The sequence below is a fragment of the Nelumbo nucifera genome, chromosome 3 (assembly GCF_055504915.1).
Source record: "Nelumbo nucifera cultivar China Antique chromosome 3, China Antique-T2T, whole genome shotgun sequence".
NCBI lineage: Eukaryota > Viridiplantae > Streptophyta > Magnoliopsida > Proteales > Nelumbonaceae > Nelumbo > Nelumbo nucifera.
The window spans coordinates 59,038,958-59,064,914 of NC_142651.1; the positions used below are offsets into that span (position 1 = coordinate 59,038,958).

At 36.6% G+C, this 25,957-nt stretch overlaps 1 protein-coding gene and 1 long non-coding RNA gene across 9 annotated transcripts; one reads left to right on the plus strand and one right to left on the minus strand.

Annotated features, from left to right (window-relative positions):
* Window positions 1-74: 74 nt before the first annotated feature.
* LOC104602162 (uncharacterized) lies at window positions 75-25,500 on the minus strand. 8 transcript variants are annotated; one of them, XR_016084665.1, is made up of 7 exons: window positions 24,025-25,500; window positions 23,026-23,823; window positions 22,352-22,535; window positions 13,108-13,186; window positions 3,767-6,181; window positions 1,972-2,407; window positions 75-1,868 (listed from the first exon to the last, which is right to left on the minus strand). It is a non-coding gene; the product is annotated as an uncharacterized LOC104602162 (long non-coding RNA). The 8 variants fall into 8 exon arrangements; XR_016084664.1 differs by having other exon boundaries at window positions 75-1,585; window positions 1,665-1,868; window positions 1,972-6,181; XR_736039.3 differs by having other exon boundaries at window positions 77-1,868; window positions 6,120-6,181.
* Window positions 17,199-19,135, plus strand: LOC104602223 (chalcone synthase-like). Its single transcript, XM_088902228.1, has 2 exons — window positions 17,199-17,485; window positions 17,911-19,135. Exons 1-2 carry the CDS (start codon window positions 17,308-17,310, stop codon window positions 18,900-18,902), a joined length of 1,170 nt encoding a protein of 389 aa, XP_088758354.1. The 5' UTR covers window positions 17,199-17,307; the 3' UTR covers window positions 18,903-19,135.
* Window positions 25,501-25,957: the final 457 nt, after the last annotated feature.

A 25,957-nucleotide genomic window follows, 5' to 3' on the forward strand; every position in this document is an offset into this window, starting at 1 on the left:
GTAAATGGTGAGAACGGGTCATATCCATAGGGAAGTGAGGGAAAAATCGCTATTTACTTAAATCCGAGAAAGAGAACACAATTGAGAGTTGCAGAAACACAAAATTTAATTAATTAAACTGAAATTCATTAAAATAAAATTCGAACAGTGCTGGAAGTGAAAAGTGCAGAAAAATAAATAAATAACAGAAATAAATAAATAAAATGAACGAAATAAAAAGTATGTAATCAGATCAGAGGTAGTAGTCTCTAGATCTCTCCTTTGACCCTCGAACTTCTCGAGCTAGGCCTTCCATCTTACCTGGCCGAATTCTAGATCTGCAGAAAAGAAAACAAAAATCAAACTGAATGAAAGGAAATTGTAGAAAGGAAAAAACAGAACTGGAAATGAACGAATAGAAATTAAATCTAAGACTAATGGTTGAGATCCGAATCCAGAGGCAGCAATAGTGGCTTAAGCGAACTGCAAGCAGAAACCCCTCCTCTTGCCTGGGCATCCTCTTCCTCTACCCTTGAACCTCTCAAGATCAGTCTTTCGTCTTACCTAGGGGCAGAATCCAACTCATTTTCAAGAGCCCTTGGGCCCTTTTTATAGAAAAGGATGGACACAACTGAGATTAGAGAGAAAGAAGGGGGCGACAACCAGGTTTTAACAAAGATATGGGCACCCTAGGGTTTCTAATGAAGGGTTAGGATGGTTCTGGATTGATCCTAAGGCTGAGAAGAGAATGAGAGGGCGTCCAATATTATGTAGAACTGAGATTTGGGTGCCCAGAAATGGAGGGTGGAGATTATGGCGCCTAGGGTTGAAAGGTGAAAATCAAAAAGAGTGGGTGGCACCCTAAAGTGGATGATTAAGATAGAAAATGGAATGGAGGGCTGAGATCTAATGACTAGTGGCTGAATGGTGAGGATTAGAAGTTAAGTGGCACCTTAGGGTTAAAAAGTTAAAAAGAGTGTGTCCTAAAATGAATGGTGGAGATTAAAAGGGATGGAAGGTAGAGATTGAGCACCTAAGGGCAGATAGGGTTTGCTAAGGATGAAAAGAATGAGATAGAAAGCGCCCTAGGGTTTGCTAATGAGAGGGGAACATGCTAATACAGTAGAAGGGGCACAATTCTGGGTTTAGCAGATAGGAGGTGCCCTCCTGTTCTTAGTTTTTCACAAAAACACCCCCTCTCTCAATTGGATTTCACACCAGCTTCCCAAAAATTGCATTTCAGCCATATAACTTCCCCAATTTTCCACAGAATTTGCACAGAAACCCTTAGAGGTCACAACATTGAATTTAACTGAGAAAAATGCACACTTTGACTATTCTAAGGCCGAAAATACCCTTGAAATGATGCCCTTAAGGCATCAAAATACAGAGTTATCAGTAGCCCTATCTAGTACTTCCCCAGCCTCTTCTGCGCATTTTCATATATACACAATTAACACCTTTTGGTTAGAAAATAAATTTTAATAGTTATCCAAAAAATATAAAATTGAAATTTTACCTCTTTGTGAATCCATGCTAAACTTGTTCCTATATAGTGGTTTATTTTCTTCAAAGCACGATTATTTTTGTTTACTTTGCTAAATGTCTAATAAAGAAAAGTCAAAAAAGCAATATATTAGTATGTTTAAATAAAAAATCATTTTTAATGAATTCAATTTGTATACCTTAAATTTTTCATATTGCCACATTTGAAGCAAATTTACCCACTGCTCTTTAACAACATGATCCATTGGGGGAGTAAGTTGTTCCGTTATTGGAACTTCGGGCTTATAAAAATCTCAATATAAAATACATTCCCATATCTTCCATTTTGCATTTAGGTCCTTTAAGCACCATTCTTTATGATCATCTGAAACATCGAACTTATCCTGCATTACATATGTAAGAATGAGATTTTATATATCATCACACATATCTCATTATTTAAAAAAAGTTCAAATCCAAAATACAAATAGTGAATAAATTGAATACCTTGATAAAACCCTAGGCACGATCTTTAGTTGTATTCAATACTTTCTTCCAGCTATCCACATCAACAGGTACAATATTTCCATTACATGCTATTGTGCCAATAAACTGGGACAATTTTCCATCTTCTGGCTGACCATACAAAGATATAGAAATACGCTCATTATCATTCATTTTATACACATCTTTACAAAAAGTTGGGCCTCTTGTTTTCTTGTGCTGTGAGGACTCTGCTTGTGGAGGTAATTGGTCTTCAGTTTCCTCCTAAGAATGATGAGAGGGTGTAGGGTCTACTTAGGGTTGAGAAGCTTGAGGGTATTGCAAATGAGATTGCTGTGGTTGTTGTGTTTCAGTCTCTTGTTCTTCAACTTCCCCATTTAATTGAGAATTTGGGACTTGCTACACTCGATTTGTTTGAGATCATTTTCTTTTTGGTGCCCTATAAAAAAAAAATCCAAGGGAATAAAAATCAAGATGGTGCAACAAAGAAGGCCCATCTATGGTATGGCCCTCAATATTCAGCGTTTCTTGATATAAGCTGGAACCATGTGATATTATTTGCCAATATTTAGTCTTTCTTGAGGTGTGGCCTTCAATACTAGACTAATAAGATCAAGTAAGTTGAGCACATAGTTCATAGATCATCTACACTAAACAAACTGAAATGATTCTATTTGTAAGCATAACCGTTCACTCAAATATGAATCATTAAATGAAATGTAATTAAACTATGATTAGACGAATCAAATTCAGAAATGAAGCAAATCATATAGCCCAGATCAATGTAATTAAGCTATGACAAAGAGAAAATGTAATTAAGCTATTGACAGACCAGAATAAGTTTGTTATAGCTTTTGGAGTGACAGCACTTGCAGCAGGGATCTACAGAACGAGGTATTGGTGGAATTAATGAAAAAGAAACTTTGGAATACATGTATATTTGTAGGTTGATTCTTGATTCTTAGGGTTGCTTTTGGCAGCTTGGAAATGAATTCCATTGCTCTTCATAATTTTGACATTCAATGTTGGTGGAATCACTAGTTACTTTCCTTTGTGTATGAATACATCTATCATCATAGGTGCTTGTATCCATGTGAAAACTCTCACCAGGTGCCAAATCTTGCTTAGGGAGTGAAGCTGATTTCAGGAAGACATAAAGTCCTTTTTAAGTATGAGAATGTAAAATGATAAATTCTGATGAATGCTTCTTTCACCAAGGCTGTAAATGGAATAATAAACTCTCATGAATGATAAATCAGACAGCCTCTTTGGCTCAATCAATGATTAATTACCATGTTCCACAAATTGTCATTACAACCTCTTATCTCTCCTGCCCTCATAAGCCTCAAAATTTCCACAAATCAAGTTCTGTGGGTGATGGCTATAACACAAAGTGGTGGATTCATGACACATTTCCTGAGATATATGCAAGTTCAGAATATTCAGAATGTCTTATGCGTATTCTTGCTTTGTAGGCAGAGTTTTCAGTAAATCTGCCCTGTTTCCCATGGGTCCAGATGGGTATGTCTTCAGTTGTGCATTGGCCTAGTTGAATTCCTCTGTAGCAGTTCTGCAAGCTTTGTCATAATAGGCATTAAGGGTTTTCAGTTTTCCACTTTCTTTTGTCATCTATTCTGTGGAAGTATTTTTCTAAAATTGATCTGCAACTGATATAACTAGCACTAGAACTTGAGCCTCAAAATGATCTAATTAAAAAGGAGGTTATACATTTTTACTCCTGCATAGAATAAAGAATTAAAATAAGGAGAAAAGTTAAAAAGAAGAGAAGGCACATCACCTTGATACATATACAATGCAGGTTTGGGAAGAAGCTCCATGGTCCTCAATATGGGGTGTTGACCAGTTTTAGATGGGCAACTCCTGGGTATTGTCATCTCCTTTGAAGATGTCCGACCACATCCATGGAACATGTGTAGTCCGTTGAAAAATTCATGAAAATTTTCTTAACCCATTGCTGTATGTACAATATGGATCCCTTTCAGGGTTATGCATATTATCCAAAAAATGATCTGGGTCTCTCTAAATGGCTCTTTCTAGCTCTTTTTTTCCTGCCAAAGCCACTAAGCCTATGGTCCCAATTAATGGGGTTTATCTCCAACATCTTGAATGGACCTATAGTGGCTCTTCTTTAGACCCATTGCTTAGTACTTGAGAGGAAATTGGGACCACTGCATCAGTAGCCAATAAGGTACACAGTATATTATGATCTTCGGATGTATGGAGGCCAAATAATGATGTTTTTTTAATATACTTATCATGATCTTTTGCTTTCTTTGTTCTTTAGTTTTATGCTTTTAATTTTCTCAACAACTTCCCTAGTTCTCTTAGAATTTTATGGAAATAGAAAAAAAAATTATAATATAAGTTTGGTCTTTTGACAAGAGAAACAAATTGTATCTCGTGAACATTATTACCTCTCCAGTCACCAGTCACCACTACCAAGGTTAATAAGAACATGATCCACAGATTCAGACCAGGCCAATCTCCTTTAGCCATAAAAGGTTAACTCAAGCACTAGCTTGGTTCATTGGTCACAAAAATAAGCTCCAGTGAGGTGAGTATGCAAACATGATTGTTCTAGATTAGCTATATATATGCAAGCTATTAGATAGAGTCGTCCCCATCCTCATTTACATCCCTAGGTATAGTTATATTAGAGTCGTCCCCATTTGGTTGAGTTGATGAATTCAACTGGTGTGATCATCTCAAACTTGACATTCTTAAACTCTCCATTTTGGACCATTCACCCTGTATATTGCAGGTTTGTCCCCTCTGAAAGGATTTAACAGCCTCTCTGTTTGCTTACCTCTGTAAAAACATTCAAAAATGGAGATTGTATGTATTAGTTGGAGAGCAAAGATTGTTTATGCTAGATGAACAGTGAAGTTGTTGTCCAGGATGTGACAATCCTTGCCACTCTTGTTTTTAACAATGGACATGGCATTTAACAATGGTGGACAGCTTGGGTTCTGACCATGTAGCTACAAATCTCAGGCTCGGCATTTCTTATACAAATGTTGCATCAAAGTTTCCTAATATTGAAAACAATAACTATAGAAGCATCAAAAGGATTCCTGCTCCCAAGTCTCAAGGAAAATATCAAAAGTGCTGGTAATGGTGCCAGCTATTTGGTGTCTTGGGAGGGCTGAAATGGAAATGGACCTAACCTCTAGCATTTTTAACATGAAATGGCCACTCTCAGACTCAAACCCGCCTTGTCATGTTTGTCAGCCCAAGGTTTAAGATTTAAGAACTTATTTTAATTCTGCTAGAGTTTCCAATTGCCTATAAAACACTAACCCTAAAATTATTTTCTACTTTTCTTTTGATAAACTTTGAAATTCCTATTAAATATTCATCTAAATAAAGTTAGAAAAGAAGAAAAAGCATAGAAACAAGAAACAAAATTTAGGCTCTCAGCACACACCACAGGAAAAGAGTCTAATAAGATACACCATTTATCAATGCAGATCCAATTAGAATTAGTAGTAAATAGTCAGGAGATTTCTATTTATTTTTTGATCCAAAACCATCTAACACCATTAAACCATCTAACACACCACAGGAAAACAGTCTAATAACATACACCATTTATCAATGCAGATCCAATTAGAATTAGTAGTAAATAGTCAGGAGATTTCTATTTATTTTTCGATCCAAAACCATCTAACACCATCAAAATAAACAAGCAAGACAATCAAACTTTCATTTTCCGTTTACAGTAATAACTAAGAAAATTATCATCTAAGCCTTGCCCCAACTATATGGGGTTTGGCTACATGAATCTTATTTTGCCATTCTGTTTTGTTAAGTGCCATATCTGTTCTGTCTGCAGTTCTGCTAACAACATCTCAAGTTGTTGCTTTGAAACCCAGAAAATGTTCATGAAGATTTCTACCCAAAATCTAAGTGATGGTACGTAACATGTTCACCAATCTTGGTAGTTTATATTTTAAATTTAAACAAAGGAATATGACACTGATCGAATTAAGGAAACAAATGTCCTTGACATAATCCAGTTTTACTGACTAAGGTTATATGGGAATATGCAAAAAATTTAGTTACTATTCCCAGATGGTGAGAAACATATTGCATTTTATTTCATGTCTTTTGCAAAAAAAAATAGTTACCGATCTTTGTGTATATGAATCTGCAAGACAATGATATGCTGATCACTTGATTGTAAATGTCCCTGAAAGTTTGAAACCAAGGTTTAAAATACCAAAATATCAGGCCCCACAATGCAGATTCCAGACTTCTTTTTTTATCATTATGACAGTGGTAGTTACAGTTTCTACTATTCTAGTGAAACTTATCACTAAGATATAAATATTATTAATGGCCAAACCCAAAAGTAACTGAAAACATTCACTACAAATGAAATATAACTGTAACCAACCACATTATTTTCCTGCTTTTCTTTTAATGATTTACTTTCCTGGTTTTCAGGTAACAATATGGCATAATGATACAAGACATTTACAGTTCTAAATCTGGTGGCTCTGAAAAATAATGTTGATAACAGCACTCCATCTTTACAGTCCGCAACATATTAACTGATCGTATTATGATGAAACTTGTCACATCGGATGAGGCCATCAACCAAATTGTTTGTTACGAAATGGGTGCCATCTAACATCCAAAAGATCTATGACCCATCAAAATAGGACTCAAATGAATAGAAATATCATCCATATGAATTAATATTGTCTTTGTAAACTCTTCATTTGCTTAATGTCATGGGTATGAGTCGGCTACCTAACTATCAACTGGGCTACCAAGCTAATCCTGTTGAGGTCAGGTCAGGTCAGGCACCAAATAACCACAACCTGAACTGCATAAATTTTGAATTGCCTAGAAAGATTCATGTTGAAGCATACATCTCATAAGCACAAAAAGCTTATGAGATGATGAATTATTAGCTCCCTCCAAGGTTTAGCTTTTGATGGGGAAAGCAAATGAAATGTCTCACATCTGGGCTCAATCTACCTCTTCCATCAGACAATGCCTAATGTCACAACATCTTTTTAACAACTACTAGTTTTTTGTAGATTTCTCCACAAAAGGAGGTTCACCATTCTTTCCTTTCACTGAAAAAGTGAAAGAGAAACAAGTTCACGTGTTAGAATGGAACATCCCATCTCATTTGTAGAAAACAGTTACAACTCCAGCTCGATTTGGATAAAACCTTTATGGGGGTTTATGGTTCGGAGACATGTTTCTTGGTCTTGTCTCTGAAGCCATTTCCTCACAGTACAAATTAAGAACATGCTCAAGCATCAATTCATGGTACTACCAGTTGAAAGAATCAATTCAAATACCCATTAATTAATAAATAGGGTCCAACTAAAAGTTGCCAACACCACAACCAACATTATCACTAAACATGAACCATCTAATCTGTCAATCATTTTTAGGTTGTTGTGAAGCAAGTTCTGAAGCTGAACTTGGCAACATGGCATCTCTCTCTTAGCTTCTATAAACACCGACACATGCCCATAAATAAATAAACAAAATAGGGAGAAACAGGATTCACGCAACCAACTCCATATAGTTGGGACTGGAACAAGGCTTAGATGATGATGATTTATCTGTGCATGGTCTATTTGAAGATTCTGATTATCATAATTACAACTTACAATTATCTATCAAAAAATAATAATTACAGCTTACAATACTTTACAAAATGTTCATGGCATAGATAATTAATTGGGTAGGAATTTCTTTTTCTTTTTGTAAGTTATATGTGTTCCTTTGTATGGCTCAGTTGAATGAGCCAAGATTCATGGCTTCTGGGTTTGTCTTTAAGGGTGAAGTCTGGGTGCTGGGTGGCAGGCGACTTGGAGGGGCAGGACTAGAGATTGTTTCTTCCGGGGAAGTATTCATGCCCAAGCTGCAGAAGTGGCATCTAGTGCTGGAGATGTGGCCGAAGCACCTGCAATGGACTAGGCCCTCTAGGGAGAATGGTGTCAAAAGGAAAATTCTGGGAGTTGGGGAAGACAGTCTTTGGGCCTTGACTGAGGAGCCATTCATGATATTTGAGCTTGAAACCAGTGTAGAGATGGCTCTGAAATGGGCTAGGCCCTCTGAAGAAACTGTATTCAGAGCTTGGCTTGGATGGGTTTCAGCGACTAATAGACAGCACCTTAATACATTTGTAGAAGAGAGAAAGTGGGTCCTTTTTTACTTCCCTCTCCTGAAGCTAAGTTATTCCAGTTTTGATCAGCTCAATTTCTAATTAGTTGAACAGACAGAGCAAAAGGAACTCATAGACTTATGAGTGTTGAGTCTGCTAATTGCTGACTGCTGATGTTTTGGGTACATCTATGGTGAAAAAGACTACTAAACATAGTAGTCCTATCATTCATAATCCTAAAAAAAAAAAAAACAGTTACAAAATGATAATTTACAAATAGGTCAGGAAGATAGACTAAACACTTCTTAGACTACTAAACATAGTAGTCCTATCATTCAAGTATATCTTATAAAAACACTTGTGCAAGTTGAACACTCCGGTTCAACCAGAATGTTCTTTCCTACCAGATGCTAGAAATATTGTTATCATGCATTCCATATAACCTATTTCATGCATTCCCTAAACCTTGGTGCTCCACAGATTGGGCAAGGACTTACCCCTTCAAGTTGACATGAAAATGTTTACAGCATGGAGGTTTCAAATTTCTTTTGATACTTGTGAGGATATGAAATTTTCACAAATTATAATTGTGCACCCCCTTCTTGTGCCTGTTTGGAGAATGCAAATATCCAATATAGTGCACTATACCATCAATTTTGGGTCTCTGTAACCAACACTAATTGATTAGCACTGTACCATGGACAAAAAGTAACAAAAAAAGGGAATTACTGAAATCTGGTTCCAACTATTATTGATCTTGCGAAGGGTGGACTGGTGGAGTTGGTATGGACCTAACCTCTGGCATTTCTTGAGCAAAGTGGCTTCTCTCAGACTCAAACCTGTGTTTCTCCAATTAATCATTCCTCTTTACAAGAACAGGAACATGGAGAGACAGAGTATACACAAAACTCAAGTCTACTGGTTTGTTTGCCTAAATACAACCTCTTTTACTGAACCCATGATCACCAAATGTCAGTGGTTCACTTTGATTTTTTTAGTAGAAGTAAAGTATCCATTCATTCAGTTTTGTTGACTTTTACTTAGTTGTTGTATTTTCAAAGGCTCCAACTTGGGATCTACTTCAGCTAAAACCCACTCTAACCTGTTTACCATATTTCATTAGCAAATTTGTTAAATTTTCTATGAAATTCATGAATAATTTGGCCAGTTCCAAACTGGAAGAACTGGGGTACCAAGAGCCATACCAACTGACTTGTGCAAATGTGCACAAGAATGAATTTTTAAGTTAAGAAAATCAGATTGACCATACTGAACCGACTAGCATTCTTAATGACTTGTCAGGAACAAGGCTGACCCAAATAAGTTGGTTTAACAATCCAGGCTTAGTTGGTCAATTTTCAATTGTTACTTTGGGTTTGATATAGAGAAACCTAGTTGGATTTATTTAATCCTCTAAAACTCCTCACCATGCCAGTTAGCATATCCATAGCACTCCAATATCATATAGAGCATGTCCATAGCACATTCCATGGCATTCCAATATTAGAAAAGATAGACAAAAGAATAAACAAATTAAACAATGAAGTTGTTACTTACATCCTTTTCCAAAGCAACCTAGATGTCACAAAACCCACACAAAAATGCCTTATGAATATAATCAATCCTATAAATTCACAACCTAGGAGTAGATATCTTAATATCTCTAAATACCAATGCATTCCAGACATTCTAGGTCTGACCCAAATCTATTGAATATAGTTATGCTTGAAAAAGTTTGAAGACTTGTGCCTTTAAAGCCCAAAAAGCACAAAACCTAGTTTTGAGGCTCTATACATTTGATACTTAGAAGTCTTGATACTTACACAAGTATCAAGTCCTATCGCAGACCATACACTTACAAATGGCCCAAAAGTACTGTGTAGGCCTACTACCCTAACCTACAATTATCATATTAATAGAGTAGCGGCCCTATGAAACATTATATTTATAGGACAAGTTAGATAAATGACTCCTGTGTGGATGGAAATTAAATGGCCATGAATTTGACACATGAAACTTATGATGGTCTCCCAAAATTTAAAAGGACAAAAAAAATGCATAAATCATTGTTAACTTGTTACATATTTTGGCTCGTACTTCTATGAACATGGTTCTTCAAGGGATCTGCTGGAGAGATTTGAATCATCCACTGGGCCTCCTAATGCAGGTGTGCATTTGTTTCAATTTACTTTTGAAGGTGGGGGTAGAGGAATGGGAGTAGGGAAGCTATGTTCATATTGGTTATAAATGGTTCTTCAAGGGATCTGTTAAAGAGATTGTTGGTGCTCAAGTCAACAACCCCTTTGTGAGTTGTATCCTTCCCTTTATGCAATTGTTTCCAACAAGGAAGGAGATATCTTTGAGCTCAATCCAGGGTCTGGAGAAATCAGAACAATTGGGAGGTTCCCCAATTATTGATCTGTTGGGAAGGTTGCATGAGGCAGAGCTCAATCCAAGGGTTAAAGATGTTTGGTGGTGTGCTGGGGAGAAGAATGGGATTTTTTTCAACCAAATCCTGATTTCATGCTTTGGTGGGTCCTTTTCTAAAAGGAAGGTGGGGCTTCGTGCTGGACAATGGGTGTTGCTTCACTTTCCATTCACCCATCAGATTTGGAGATGGGATTTAAAGGGGATGCCAAAACTTGTTGCTGCTATTTGGAAAACCATTCCAGCTGCTGTAATCAGTACCATTTGGACTGAAAGAAACAAAAGGATATTCCATAATATTGCTAGAAGTTAGGAGGACCTAATTTCGTGTTTAGTTGGAAAATTAATCTCTTGGGTGTCGGCAACTAAAGGGATTCAGACCTCACATTTGGAGAATTCTAGTAACTTTTGGGAGTTGTAATCTGGGGGTTGTAATGTTGGGACCCTGTCAAGGTTTTTTCCTTGGGGGATCCCTTTGTATCTTATTTCAATATCGATAAAATTTTACCCTACCTTTTCTCAAAAAAATGTTTAGGTCTTAACTTCTTAATTCCTACCAAAAAAAAGAATTTATAATTTTAATTTATCTTGTAAAAATATCTTTTATTAGGATGAATGAATGAACAACAGTAGCAAATAGGGGGTTTTGGAGCTTTGGTGAGTAAAGCCAGCAAATCACTGCCAGCTTACCAATTTCTAGTCCATTCAGCTGTAATAGTAAGATTTTTAATCTTAATTCATATGCAGTAATCTATTAAGTACATTTCATAATTTCCTACTATCTATTATTTGATTTTAAGGGTTCACAGAGTATCATTTCTAAACTATGGCAATATAAAAGTAGTTTGAGGATTTATAATTTTAATTTAATTTATCTTGTAAAAATATCTTTTATTAGGATGAATGAATGAACAACAGTAGCAAATAGGGGGTTTTGGAGCTTCGGTGAGTAAAGCCAGCAAATCACTGCCAGCTTACCAATTTCTAGTCCATTCAGCTCTAATAGTAAGATTTTCAATCTTAATTCATATGCAGTAATCTATTAAGTACATTTCATAATTTCCTACTATCTATTATTTGATTTTAAGGGTTCGCAGTGTATCATTTCTACACTATGGCAATATAAAAGTAGTTTGAGGTTCGTCTGAAGACAAAAAATAAATCTGTTATACAAGTACACTATTTAGCATAAATTGTTGTTTACTCACAATTTCTATCAATCTAAGTCACAGAAAACCCAACTACATTAAGTTCTCTATTTTGGACATAACTGGACCATGCTAAATTTGGGGAAAAAAGATCCATGGAACTAAGGTCAAGGGTCCCTAGACCTCTCCTTGAAATGGTGCCCATATGCCATTAAAATCGCAAACATTCTCATCATTCCAGGTTACCAGAAAAATATGAAAGGGATAGTAAATTGCAGAAAGATACCAGTATCAGTGATTTTCACTAGTATGGGATTAAATGAAGATGCCATGCATTATGAACATAATAATATATATATATATATATATATATATATATATATATATATATATTATATATATATATTATACATATATAACTCTTTTATGGCATACAAATTATTGGACACGTTACAAGTGACGAGAAAATACACAGATTATAAACAAAGATAAAAACCTGCATCCCACATTCTATAGAAATGGTACGAGAAGGGGATTCACCAAATAGCATTTTTGAAAGCCAATAACCAAGAGCAAATGCAGAAGAATGTAGAATATCCATAGGAACTATTAGAACAATAATGATCTATTTTTGAATCATTAATGTAATTATATTGTGAAGTGAGCATATTTTGATTACCTCCAATGACAGTTGACACCAAAACAACTTGGAAAGACAACATAACTGTTTTTAGCCTTAAACTAGTAGACAAAAGGCAATTTATCAATGATCGGATCAAACTTGCTTGTAAGAGATAAAGGAAAGTTTATATTCCGTTAGGAAGAATGTAAGCACAGTCCACATACTGTTTGATGGGGGCTAACTAGGAAGTTCTTTAGAATTGGAAGATTTAACAGTTTCTCTTTCTTCCTTTTCTTTCTAGTAACTGACCAGAGAAATTTGTTGAAACAATAGAAAAAGAGTACAAAAAATAAAGGAAAACTCAAACTGTAAAGAAACAACTGAGCTAGCCATGGATAATCTAGCTCAACTCCCAAAACATAACCACATAAGAGATTAACCCAAGCCTAAAGAACTACTCCATTGAGACCCCAAATACAAGTCAGATCCATATTCATAAGCCCTTTCTATCCAAAAAAACCTACTAGAGTATTTTCTGATCTTTGAATCAGAGAAACTACACCATGATTCATAAGCCCCTTCTATCCAAAAAACCTACTAGAGTATTTGCCGATCTTTGAACCTAAGCCTAGAGTTCGCTTTAACACTACCGAATGCAGAGTTGTAATCTGGTCAAAGTGAGCATAAAAAAATGAATAGGACAGAGAGAGAGAGAAAGAGAGAGGGAGAAGAAGAAGAAGAAGACGAAGAAGAAGAAGAAGAAGAAGAGGGATAGAGAAACTCACTGTTTCTTGAAGAGAGATACACCAGTAGAGGCCCGAGGGTTTTCAACTCACCGTCGCTTCACTCCTTGAACACGACAACCTGAGAAGCATGAACAGAGGGGAAGAGTGAAGCAGAGATGAAAAGAGTGAAGCAGAGAGAGGGACAGAGAAAGACGCGCAAGAAGGAAGATATGCGCGGGCAATGCTCATTTTCTTATGTTAGATGATGAAAATTTGAGGAAAAACCCGCCAAAACATGCAGCCACGGTTTCAACAGAAGTAGAATATGTATTACAACGGTTAACTTTATAACCATCTCAAAAGTAAAGCATGTATTGCAACGGTCCATGAAACCGTGGCCAAGCTAAATACGAGAATAGAACATATAGTAACCGTTTTTTGTCCGTTGCTGGAAAAACCATTGTTAAAGATCATTTTTCTTGAAGTGAATATAATGGCATTTAATGAGAGAGAATGGGATTTATGTATATGTATATTGAGTGGAAGAGAATATAATTATCTTCCACTCAATATTTATGGATGAATGATGGCTCACTTTGGGAAGAGTGCAAGTACACAAATATAAATCTAATACTGCACAAAACATAATGTGTATTTACATGCTTCCTAAAATGAGCCAAAGGAAATAGGACAAGTAGGAAATATGGACGTTAAGAGGTCGAGTTGGGAATTAACTCGGATCAGCCCAAACTTGCACCATAAACAACCCAACCCAACTAAATAAAATGGAAACCAAATTAAATCTATATACTCAAATGTCTATCTGCCTATAGACATGTGAATTTCTAAGATAGTTAAATGGATTTAATTTGCATGGTACTTCTAAATTAATATGAGCTTCCATGGGCCCAGTGCCCAAGTTTATTAAAACATGACCATGTGGCGCAATGATCCAAGTGTATCAAGTCCAATTAGGCCCATTAATTACTGTAATATGATGGTCCTTTTGGCAAAACGATTGTCTCTACATAATGGAGCATGTTTAGGAGTTAACCCTAACCTAATACCCCATTTACATGGGATTGTTAGCAAATTGAGGGCTGAGGTGGCAACTCCAATCCTAGGCTATAGATAACATTGCCTAGCGAGAAAGAGGCTCTCTTTTTCACAATCACACTTGCACATTGGAGAAGCTCATTCACTCACACCAACACTTGAGAATTGCAATCAATCACAAGCTCTTGCAAGCTTCAACTCTACATCACTATCAAGAGAGAAAAAAGAATAAGGAAAGAAGCTTTTTAACTAGTTCTCTACTTCACATATGGACTCAAGCTCTTCCAAGAAGATCAAGCCACTAAGAGGCTCTCTTTTTTACAATCACACTTGCACATTGGAGAAGTTCTCATTCATTCACACCAACACTTTAGAATTGCAAGCAATCACAATCTCTTGCAAACTTCAACTCTACATTACTATCAAGAGATAAGAAAGAAGGAAAGAAGTTTCTTAATTAGTTCTCTACTTCACACATGGATTCAAGATCTTCCAAGAAGATCAAGCCATTACAAAAAAAAAAAAATCCCTTCATAGAGAAGCATTCTTCGTGATCGATTAAGCACAAAACCCAGAGTGAAGAAATCTATATCATTTTTTCAAAAGTGCTAAAATCAAATAAATCTACATTAACACTTTGAGAAGCACGAGAAACACGCCAATGGTCCCTATCTTCACTGAATTCGATGGCTAAAAGATTGTTCACGTCATCGAGTAGAATCACAGAGAGTTTCATCCATTGTATTTTTCTTTTTTTATAAATTTATTTTGTAATTTGTATCCACATTTTGTGTTAATTAAATACAAGAAATTTGTGTCGACACAGTCAATGTGGATTTACACACTTTTTTTGTGCTACTAATGTGGGTTTACACACTTAACCCGACTAGGGATTAGTGCAAAAATGATGACATTATTTTAGCCCACAAAAATGATGACATGAATTATAAAGAACTTTTGTTTTGATTTTGTAGCCAAGTAATACTTGTAAACACAAATGAAGAAGCATGAGCCAAATTTCCAACCATTCAATTCAGGTATGAGTCGTGCAAAGCTTAGTAAGATGGAAAAAGATTATAAAAGAGATGGCTAAGTAGAGAACCACAATTAAGTGGTGGTGTTTGGTCAATCTACAAGTATGTATAGGCCGATCTATATATATGTCATTGTGGACAATTGTTCCCAATGAGATTTGAAAAATTTTTATATAATAATGGAAACTTTTTAATTTTTTCACAATTTACCCACTCAAATAAAAATGTAGGAGTCAATTTATTTATTTATTTTTGGTAATAAGCAAAGGTGTCAAATAATTTCACCCCTGTTGCACAGAACTACTTAAAATTTAAAATTGAAATAATGAGAAATGATTCTTATACCTTCATATTTATACCTTCAATTAACAAACATTAACCCTAAAAGCTAAATGGGTCATTTGAACCATCTATTCTCTTTTCAAGTTTAGGTTGGGAAGATTGGACTCTTGGAGCAGGTTGTTGGAATATGGAGGAGGAAATCAGAGAGACAAACCATAGAGTCCTCTTCTATCCCTATTCATTCTAACATTCTTGAAGAATCAAACACACTTGAGGAGATTTCTCTCTTGATGTTTTACAAGTTACAACCACTAGCTAGTTTCTTATGCAAAATCATCCTAACTATTTCTATATATATGTTAGGAACAGTATTTTCTTTCCTTTTGTTTTAGTTTTTAGATCCTTATATGCTTGAAATTATTAGAAAAATCTAGGAGAAAAAGATTATCCATTTGCGAGATGTATTTACTTTTCTTAAAATGTTTAGAGAGAAAATATTTTATTCTCTTTTTTTTTTTGTTTTAATTACTCAAGTGCTATGATTAAGTTGATGTTATGATAATGCATGCACCCATTGATCAAAGGTCCTAGATCCGCCACAAGGCTGGCATGTATTGCTCAGAAGACACTCTTTTCTACTCTTTAATTTTCTTTTAGTTAAACAACATATCCTAGAAAAAAGGGAGTGAATTACAAATCACTACCCTGTCCTTTAGGGGTAGTGGTGATTGCTCCCAACTTTTATTTGCAATAAAGACCCTTTGAACTTATAGGTTCTGACAAAGACCCCCTCTTTGTTAAGTTGAGTGATGAAAAAAGTTAATTTACCAAAATAACCATTCAAGAGACTTATATATAAAATGGAAATTGCAACAAAAAATAAGAAAGCACAAGCTAGAAGCATTTTATGAAAACCTTGAATTGCAACAAACACAACATGCAATTAATACCAACTAAATCGGTAATGAAAATCAAGGAAAAATGTAAAAAATTTGTTGTAAAGAAAGGGTAATTTGAGAATATAGAAAATTCATATAATCGCATGATAATCTTTTCCAAAATTGACAAACGGAGTGCTAATATAAGGGGGATCTTTGTCAGAATCTAAAAGTTCGGGGGGGTCTTTTGTGGAGAATTTTCGTTCAGGGGTGATTGCCACTACCCTGAAGTTCAGGGTAGTAATCTGTAATTTACCAAAAAAAGAAACAAATAATTTTCTCCATGTGCATTTTATGAAAACCTTGAATTGCAACAAACACAACATGCAATTAATACCAACTAAATCGGTAATGAAAATCAAGGAAAAATGTAAAAAATTTGTTGTAAAGAAAGGGTAATTTGAGAATATAGAAAATTCATATAATCGCATGATAATCTTTTCCAAAATTGACAAACGGAGTGCTAATATAAGGGGGATCTTTGTCAGAATCTAAAAGTTCGGGGGGGTCTTTTGTGGAGAATTTTCGTTCAGGGGTGATTGCCACTACCCTGAAGTTCAGGGTAGTAATCTGTAATTTACCAAAAAAAGAAACAAATAATTTTCTCCATGTGCATTGATTGATGATTAATTAGGTAATATCAAAACCAAATAACTCAACAATGGAGTAAGGTGGAGCTGTAAGGGGGCTGGGAGGCTAGCTGCACCGAATTAAATTTCTCACGTGCACTCAGTCTCGAGAATGATTGGTAATTGGCCACGACGGTTCGGTCAAGCACGTGATAGTTGATACCCCATCTACCACTTGGTTAATAATATTAAGAAGCCATTCAGTGTCCTTCCCTCTCATCAGTTCTTAGCACCTCAACCTCAAGCCGGCCACCAGCATCTTCAGCAAGGGCCTACCTCTAATTAATCCTTCAATTCTCTCTCAGCTAGCTCAAGGCGAAAATGGTGACCGTGGAAGACATCCGCAAGGCACAGAGGGCTGAAGGACCGGCCACTGTGATGGCCATTGGAACAGCCAATCCGCCCAACTGTGTCGACCAGAGCACATACCCTGACTACTACTTCCGGATCACCAACAGCGAGCACAAGACAGAGCTCAAAGAGAAGTTTAAGCGCATGTGTAAGTATCAGTGTGTCACTGATCACTGTCGAGTCTATTGGCAACCGGCAGTCGATCGGAAGACATTGTCCCTGGGTCATGGTATCTGTCTATTTTGAGTGAATTGATCAAAACAAACACAGATATTGAGCTTTAGCTTATTTAGAGGGATTTGAACTTTGAAGTATGATCATATCATACATATAGAGAGTTTCTTTAGCTAAAGTGTTTGAATATAATTCATTGTTAGATTTTTTTTTCATCCAGTTTTGGGTGAATTTATTGATCCATGGCCAAGACAAATAGACCTGGCCAGAAGTAGAAAGACTTTAGGAATTGAGTAGACTCATCATCCGGATGACTCAACGATCCGGCTGAGTTAGACACATTAACCCAACTTAATTTGTTTCTCTCAAGACTCTTAACAACTTTGATGTGCATTTCAGGCGAGAAATCAATGATCAAGAAGCGCTACATGCACTTGACCGAGGAGATCTTGAAGGAGAACCCAAACATCTGTGAGTACATGGCTTCCTCGCTGGATGCTAGACAGGACATGGTGGTGGTTGAGGTGCCAAAACTGGGCAAGGAGGCTGCCACGAAGGCCATTAAGGAATGGGGACAGCCCAAGTCCAAGATCACCCACCTTGTCTTCTGCACCACCAGTGGCGTCGACATGCCCGGGGCTGACTACCAGCTCACCAAGCTCCTCGGCCTTCGCCCCTCCGTCAAGAGACTCATGATGTACCAACAAGGATGCTTCGCCGGAGGCACAGTCCTTCGCCTGGCCAAGGACCTTGCAGAGAACAACAGAGGCGCCCGTGTCCTTGTCGTCTGCTCAGAGCTCACTGCTGTTACCTTCCGTGGTCCAAGTGATACCCACCTCGACAGTCTTGTAGGCCAGGCACTCTTCGGGGATGGAGCAGCCGCAGTTATTGTGGGTGCAGACCCGGTGCCCGGTGTAGAAAAGCCTTTGTTTGAGTTGGTGTCGGCAGCCCAGACAATTCTCCCAGACAGCCATGGCGCCATTGACGGGCACCTGAGAGAGGTTGGACTTACCTTCCACCTGCTCAAGGATGTGCCCGGGCTCATCTCAAAGAACATCGAGAAGAGCCTGGTGGAGGCATTCCAGCCTCTGGGCATCTCCGACTGGAACTCAATTTTCTGGATCGCCCACCCTGGTGGTCCAGCCATCCTAGACCAAGTGGAAGAAAAGCTGGCCCTTAAGCCCGAGAAGCTAAGCGCCACACGACACATCCTGAGCGAGTATGGAAACATGTCAAGTGCTTGTGTGCTGTTCATATTGGATGAGATGCGGAAGAAGTCGATTGAGGATGGCCTCAAGACCACTGGAGAAGGGCTCGAGTGGGGTGTGCTGTTTGGGTTTGGACCAGGGCTCACCGTTGAGACTGTGGTGCTTCACAGTATCGCTGCCTAGAGAGAGATGCATGGAGGCTCCAAAATCTCTCTTAACCAAATGAATGGTTAAATTTGCATTTTCTTCTTGTTTTCCTCCCTCTCAAGTGAATTGAGATGTGGGTTGGTTGTGTTTGATCTGGTCTTGTAATTGTAGTATGCCAATGTGTCCTACCGACAAAGACATCGATCAGAGAATGTATTACTTTATATTTAATAATACATATGGTCACCACGTTCTTTGGCTATACACAAGTGACCCACCCTGACCCAGTGGATTACTTTGCGAGTAGTGTTTTTTTTTTTTTTGGTTTCTAAGAGCAATAATTGCTCTTGCACAGAAATATGTGTTACTATTGATGCCAAACACCCTTTAGAGAGGATAGTGGAGTAGCTGGAGTTAGGAGTTGTACATGTAAGTTTGAGATGTTTGGAGTATGCAGAAGTATATAATTGGCAAAGGTTTAAATCCACATACCTCATTTGATCTTCTGACAAAACTGTATTGAACAGTTTGGGAAGACTGCAAATACAAACATGTACGGTGCAAAACCATTTATACAGTATTTCTAAACCTGCTATTTGCACTGTGCATATTTGTATTTGCACATTAAATGTTTTATGTAAAGAACAAATGAGTCCAAATCTGTTATAAACAGGATGTGTGACAGTTCCTAGGACACCAGCAAATCAGAAACAAACATGTCAACTGATTGTTACAAGATGTTTTAGTGAGGTATTGGTGTATCCCAACCATTTGTTAGGGCTCTGAGAAAACCATCTCATACGGAGTTCGGCTTCAGTCAGGCAAAGCCCAATCGAGCAGCCTTAACTGCCTTGCATTGAGAATATCACCGTATTTGTATGTTTTATTTCATGAAGAGATATTTTCGATGTAAGGTTGCAAAAGGCTGTTAGAACGGTATGGGCACATATTTGCCCTGATAGAAGCGGATCTCTCTCATACGCATAATTTGATATATTGGGAGAGTGGCTTGCAACCCTCCAGGCCTCCCCCCCACCCCCCCTTTCAGCCGGCCCTATATATGGGATATATGTTAGACATGTTGTATGCAATTAAGCCTTTTATTTGTTAGACGTACAAGTCTGAACTGTTTTTGATAAAAACTTTGAGATTCAATTTGTCATATGTGTATGTACTAAGGGGATTAGGTCCCATGTCACTGCAAATCAGCCCCCCACAAGACTGCCCCCCATAATGTCCCACAGCACATCCCCATCATGTATTGGGAAGATCTCCCAATGATAATATCAGGAATGATGATATCATCATCGGGAGATGTTCTCAATATATGGCGGGGATGTACTGTGGGACATTGGGGGGGGGGGGCTGATTCAGTCTCATCAGCAGTCCTCTCCTCCCATTTCTCATTCCCCTTCTTTTTTTCTCCCTTTAAACCTTTCTCCTTTCTTCCTTATCCCTTTCAACCCTTCCATGTAGCCACATGGCAGCCCTCTCCTCTTCACTAGTCTCACTCTAACTCCCTCTTTCTCATTCATGTTCCTAATCACTTGGCCCCAATCCCTCCCAAAATTTCTCCTAAGCTATCTCTCCCACCTAAAATATCTCCAAAAACACCTCTTAATCAATCTATATACCCAATCTAGCCATGTGGCACCATTATCCCCTTTTTTCTCCTAAATTATTTCTAACTCCTATTTATCTTCTCCTCCACTTTTCATCTTATATCTACTACTCCAGAGGAAGTAGCCTTGAAGAATGTTAATGGAACAATGACATCATGGACTATGGAAAATAAGGAGTTTAGGAATACTCATCGTTCTGTGCTATTAATGATTGAGTTGGAATGATTTGGTAATCATTGGCTAAATAACATTATAGTGGTCCCACTCTATCTTTAATAAAAACCTTATCTATTTATTGGGAAAATTAAAAACAAAAGTTTGCCTAAAAGCAGTCTTTTACTAGACTATTCAATCTTCATGTGATAATTTGGTCTCATGGAACTTACTTTAAGTGTGCAATATTAAAAAGCTTTTTCTTCGAGAAACCCCCAATAGAGATCTTCTCTGTCAATCCCTAAAACATACACAACAGCCAGGAAAATTAATAAGTATTTTCATTTTTCACTAATAAAAAATACTTTCGTCCTATTATGGAATTGCTATTACCACTCCCCTTTTTGTTTGAAATTGGCTCCCCTTTAATTTTGCTGAATATCTTGGGACCAAAATAACCTAAAAAATTCATGTTCCGAGATCTTTTTTTATTAATACCCGAAAATATCCAATTAAAAAAAAACTATTAGAATGAAGGACATATCTTGGTGAATGGAATAGTAAGATCTTAGATTAACAAATGAGCACAAGTTTAGGTCTTAGACCAGCCACTTCAATAACAATCAAATTCCCCTATTGGCTGACCTTTGGGTCCATTGAGCTAAACAAACTATGGAGGAATTAATCACTGAAAGGTATGAATCAATGCTAATGGCTGGGATGTAAAGGTACATTTGGGTGTGGAGTGTGGAAAGGTATTCATAAACAATGGTTTAAACTTCAATTCAGTGGTTCACAAGTTGAGAAGTAGACTTGGTTCCAGTTGTATTTTTGGAGATTCTAGTGGAGGCAAGATATGGAAAATTGGTTGGTTTTGGACACTTCAACTTGAAGTCTTGAACTCAAGCATTCTTGATTAAAATATTCAGGGGGCATATGGAAATGCAAGGTATTATAACCTCAAGAGTCAAGATGTAACATATTTCAATAAGACAGATTATCAAACATTTCAACCATTATAAGACAATAAACTACTTGATTGCTTATTCAATAAAAGATAAAATAATAAATTATTCAACTCATCCATTTAAGCCATTATCAAACAACACCTTTGTAGGATCCTAGGTCCAACTCCAATAGGAGAGAAGAGAGAATGTGAATTGAAATGGATGCAGGGCAACTTAGTACAAGTATCTAAACTAGAAAATTAGAAAGAAATAATAAACCATAAACCATAAACTACTTGAGAAGTAAAATGAAGAAACATAGAAGAGAAGAAATAGCTGGATGAAGGAGACTGCATCTAGCTATGAATATAGTTATAAATAAATGGTTGTGATTATTCCCATATCTATCAATAGCTTGTTCACCCATGCTTGTAATTGGTATAATACGTAGTGATCCAAACAAAAACAGACTGTGATGATTCCAACCAAGCCACACAAGTCAAAGTTCAGCCATGCAAAGGTGCTTATTCAATATAAAGTAACCAACGAATAGACTGCAAAGTGAAGAAAAACACCCAAGAGAAAATCAGATAACATCAAGCAAATACAGGTAAAGATTTTACATGCTTAACATTAAGTTAAAATTTTTGTCTTCAAATAAATCCATTCATATACATAAAAATTAAGTGAAGAACAGAAGCACTTGTATAATACCAACTGCATGAATATAGTTATAAATCAATGGCAGTAGATGAGAGATTACCACTCCAAAAAAACAACCAAAAATATTGTGATTGAATGGCTCTTCCGAAGAATTGTCATAGGATCCTCTGTAGGAGACCTCACTTCAGATTCACGTGTACTCCTGATTGAGAGTATTCCAGCCGATGATACCACCAGATCAAAAGAGTGAACAACAAGAGGAAACAAGATAAATCCAGATGGATCTGCAAGGGCAAAACATTATCACCAACTGAAATAGAGATAAAGCAGAAAGATATTTGTGAAGCAAGGGGCACTTGGAAATTAATTTTTCTGGGCTGTTTTGTCATATGATAAATAGGGGGAGATGTACTCTACGCTCTCCATTGTTTGTTTTATCCATTGTACATTCTGTTTATAATTAATGAATGAATGAAAATTGGTGTTTATCTAGAAAAAAAAATCATTCTAATAAAATAGTTGCTTTATTAAAAACAAATAGATACTTTTTTGATAAATAAGTGTATATTATCTTTATAAGTAAATAACAGTGTAGATTTCATTCATAACATAACCATACTACCCAAAAAATCTGGGTTTCATTCATAATGGTAAGAAGCCCAAAGGCAGCGAAAACCTGTGAGATAAGCATACCTCAAATTTGTTTCGTGATAAATGCATGAACAAAATAAATTAAAAACAAGAAAATTTGTTTCCAAGACGAGATAAACATACCTCAAATTAGCAAAATTGGTGATTTAAGAAGGAGATCAATAGTGCCTCAATTGCAAAAGTGGAGGTTCTTCCAAGATCTAGTAGAGCTGTTACAATTTTTTTTCTCTAACATCAAAGGAATGTAATTTTTGCTCTTCTCTAATATACTCTTCCGACATCTAGGTTGATAGTGCCTCTCAAAAACCCTAGCGTCAATTGCATGTGGTTTGCTCTTCTCTACTCTGTGTGTTTGTTGTTAAGGTTTAAGGTCTTTGGAAGGTTAGGGACTTCAATGATTCAAGTTTGGCACCAAACAAAGTGAAAAAGAAAATTGTAGGTGATTTGCTCTTCACTACTCTATGCTTTTATTGTTAAGGTTCAAGTATTCTAAAGGTTAGGGACTTCCCCTTGGTTTCTGGTTTCTATGGATAAATAGGCAAATTGCTTGTACTTTCGAACCTAGGGCGCTTGACAAAAGGGTTCATGGAAAACAAATCTTCACTTTGTCCAATAGTTCTATGGGTTCCCAAAACATTCTGATGGTAGAGAGCTTCAGTCAGCCGCTTCACACCAGCAACAATTGGGTCAACAACAGCCCCGACATCAACACCATGCCACGTTGCCTGGGAAAACAAAGGAGGTGTCATTACGGCTTTACCGATTCCACCGGAAATCCTACTGGTAGAGAAGCCTCCCGCCCCGCCAATTCCACCAGGATACAAAACTCACAAGCAATGTCCGCTCCTCTCTAATCCCCAATTGGGTGTCTCACAAAATGGCAGAACCCTACAGAACTTTTAAAAGAGACCGTAGTCTAACCTGGGATTTGATTAAAAGCATACAAAAATATCAAAACCAGAAAACCCAAATCCAAAATGCACTAATGTCTCTTCAATAGCGGTGTTGAAGAAAAACAAAGTGATACCCAAAGAAAAAAACAGAGAGAACAAAGATAAAACAAACCTCTATGAAAATACCAAATAATATTTATAGTGGAAAAAAGAAAAACAAAAAACATACCAAGAAAATGCGCGGCTCTAGTTCCTCCAACGAAATAGGTTTTGAATAACACTTCAATAGCGGTCTTCTGGAATTGTTTGAACGAGAACACCAAATGTCATAGACGGATTCGATTTTGAGAGAAGACTAATAGTTGAATGGGCAATGTCTTCGAATGAGAATGCTGTCTAGAGTGTGGTGGGCGCACGACTTCGACAAGAAGATGAATAGTTCTTCCTTTATTCGAACGAAAATGTGCAGGTAGAATAAGAATGCGCGCGGGAGGAAGAAAGTAGAAACTTGGAATCCCGCCACTTTTCTTTTCTTATATTTATATTTTCCTATTTGCATCTCCACCATTGATTTGAATTGGAATCAATGGTTCAAATAAAAGCATACCTCTTAAGTGTCCGAAGCCATGTTAGTGGCGCTTTAGAAATGTTTTTAATGGCAATTTAATAAAAGCCACTTAAAACAACTATATAGCGGCATTTCAAATATGCTTTTTACGGCAATTTAATATTTACCACTAAAAAATTATATTTAGTGGGGATTTTACTACATGTATAATGGCAATGTTTAAAATCGCCACTAAAACTAACATTTAGTGGCACTAAAGCAAATTCCTCTAACTAATGATTTTTTTGTAGTGATTTTTTTATTAGGGAAAGAGATTTTGGTTGTCAAGTCAACCATCAAGTAAATTCCATTAGGTTTCGTCACGTGTCAAATGAGATCCTTTAAGAATAAAGTTTTCTTTTTTTCTCGGTATTCTCACGTATCAAATCTTGGTTACATCATCTTATGGATTCTTTCGCTGCCACATGTCAGGGACACGGTCTTTGGTCGGCTAAAGTGTTTGAGTATCTTTTGAGATGCCTTGTCGCAACTTATTGTGACTACAAGAAGCGTAAGCGAACTGTGAACAAGTGTTCAACCGTTCGTTGCTAGCTTTGAGCTTCATCTACCATTCATCATTGGCATGTGGCACTGTCCTATGCTCATCATAGGTTTTCAATGACCCTTTATTAGGGGTGTAAATGGATCAAATTTGAATCGGATCAGGTAATATCCGAATTAAAATCTGATTAAAAAATTCGATATCCAACGGATATCAAAAATTAATATTCGAATTCGAATCTGATTAAATATCCGAATATTCAATTCGATTCAAATTTGACTAATTAATTATTTTAGGTATTAATAAATATATAAAATAAATATTTTATTTATTAGAGTATATAAAGTGTATAAATTATTTATATAACTTAATTATTATATATATATATAAATTATATAAAACATTTAAAAATTATATATATTCTATATAAGAATTAAATAATTGGTCAAATTCGGATATTTATCAAATCGAATCAAGTCATACTCGAATTCAAATCCGATTAACTATTCAATATAAATATCTGATTAGATATTCGAATTATCCAAATTCGATTCAATTATATCAAATCTCGAATTTGAAATTAAATTTTCGAATACCATTGATGTTTTGTGCCCATCACAAACTCATGATTGCATTTTATACTCATCGCAGGTCCTGAATGTCTGCAGGGCTATCGGTAGTCACGACCGTCTCTTCTCCCTTACCTGGCCATAGACTAGATCTGATTCAAGTCCTTGACTAGGCGCTAGATGATGTCTGGCACGACGACACTAGTAGGACCACGCTGGAGAGGGACCTGCAACGCTGTGATATTATTAATCATTCAGTAATTAAATTGAGAATACCGTATAATAATATATAACAAAACACTAGAAAAAGTTTAGATGACATACCTCTTTAAGAATGATTTGCCCACCAGGAAATTGAGGTGACTTGAGAGGGTTAGGTCAGAGGGAAATGAGGGCCGATGAAATTGGTTAATGAGAACAGAATGATCAACATGACTCAAGTACAGGAAGACAGAGGCAAATGTTACCAGGTCAGGTCAGGCGC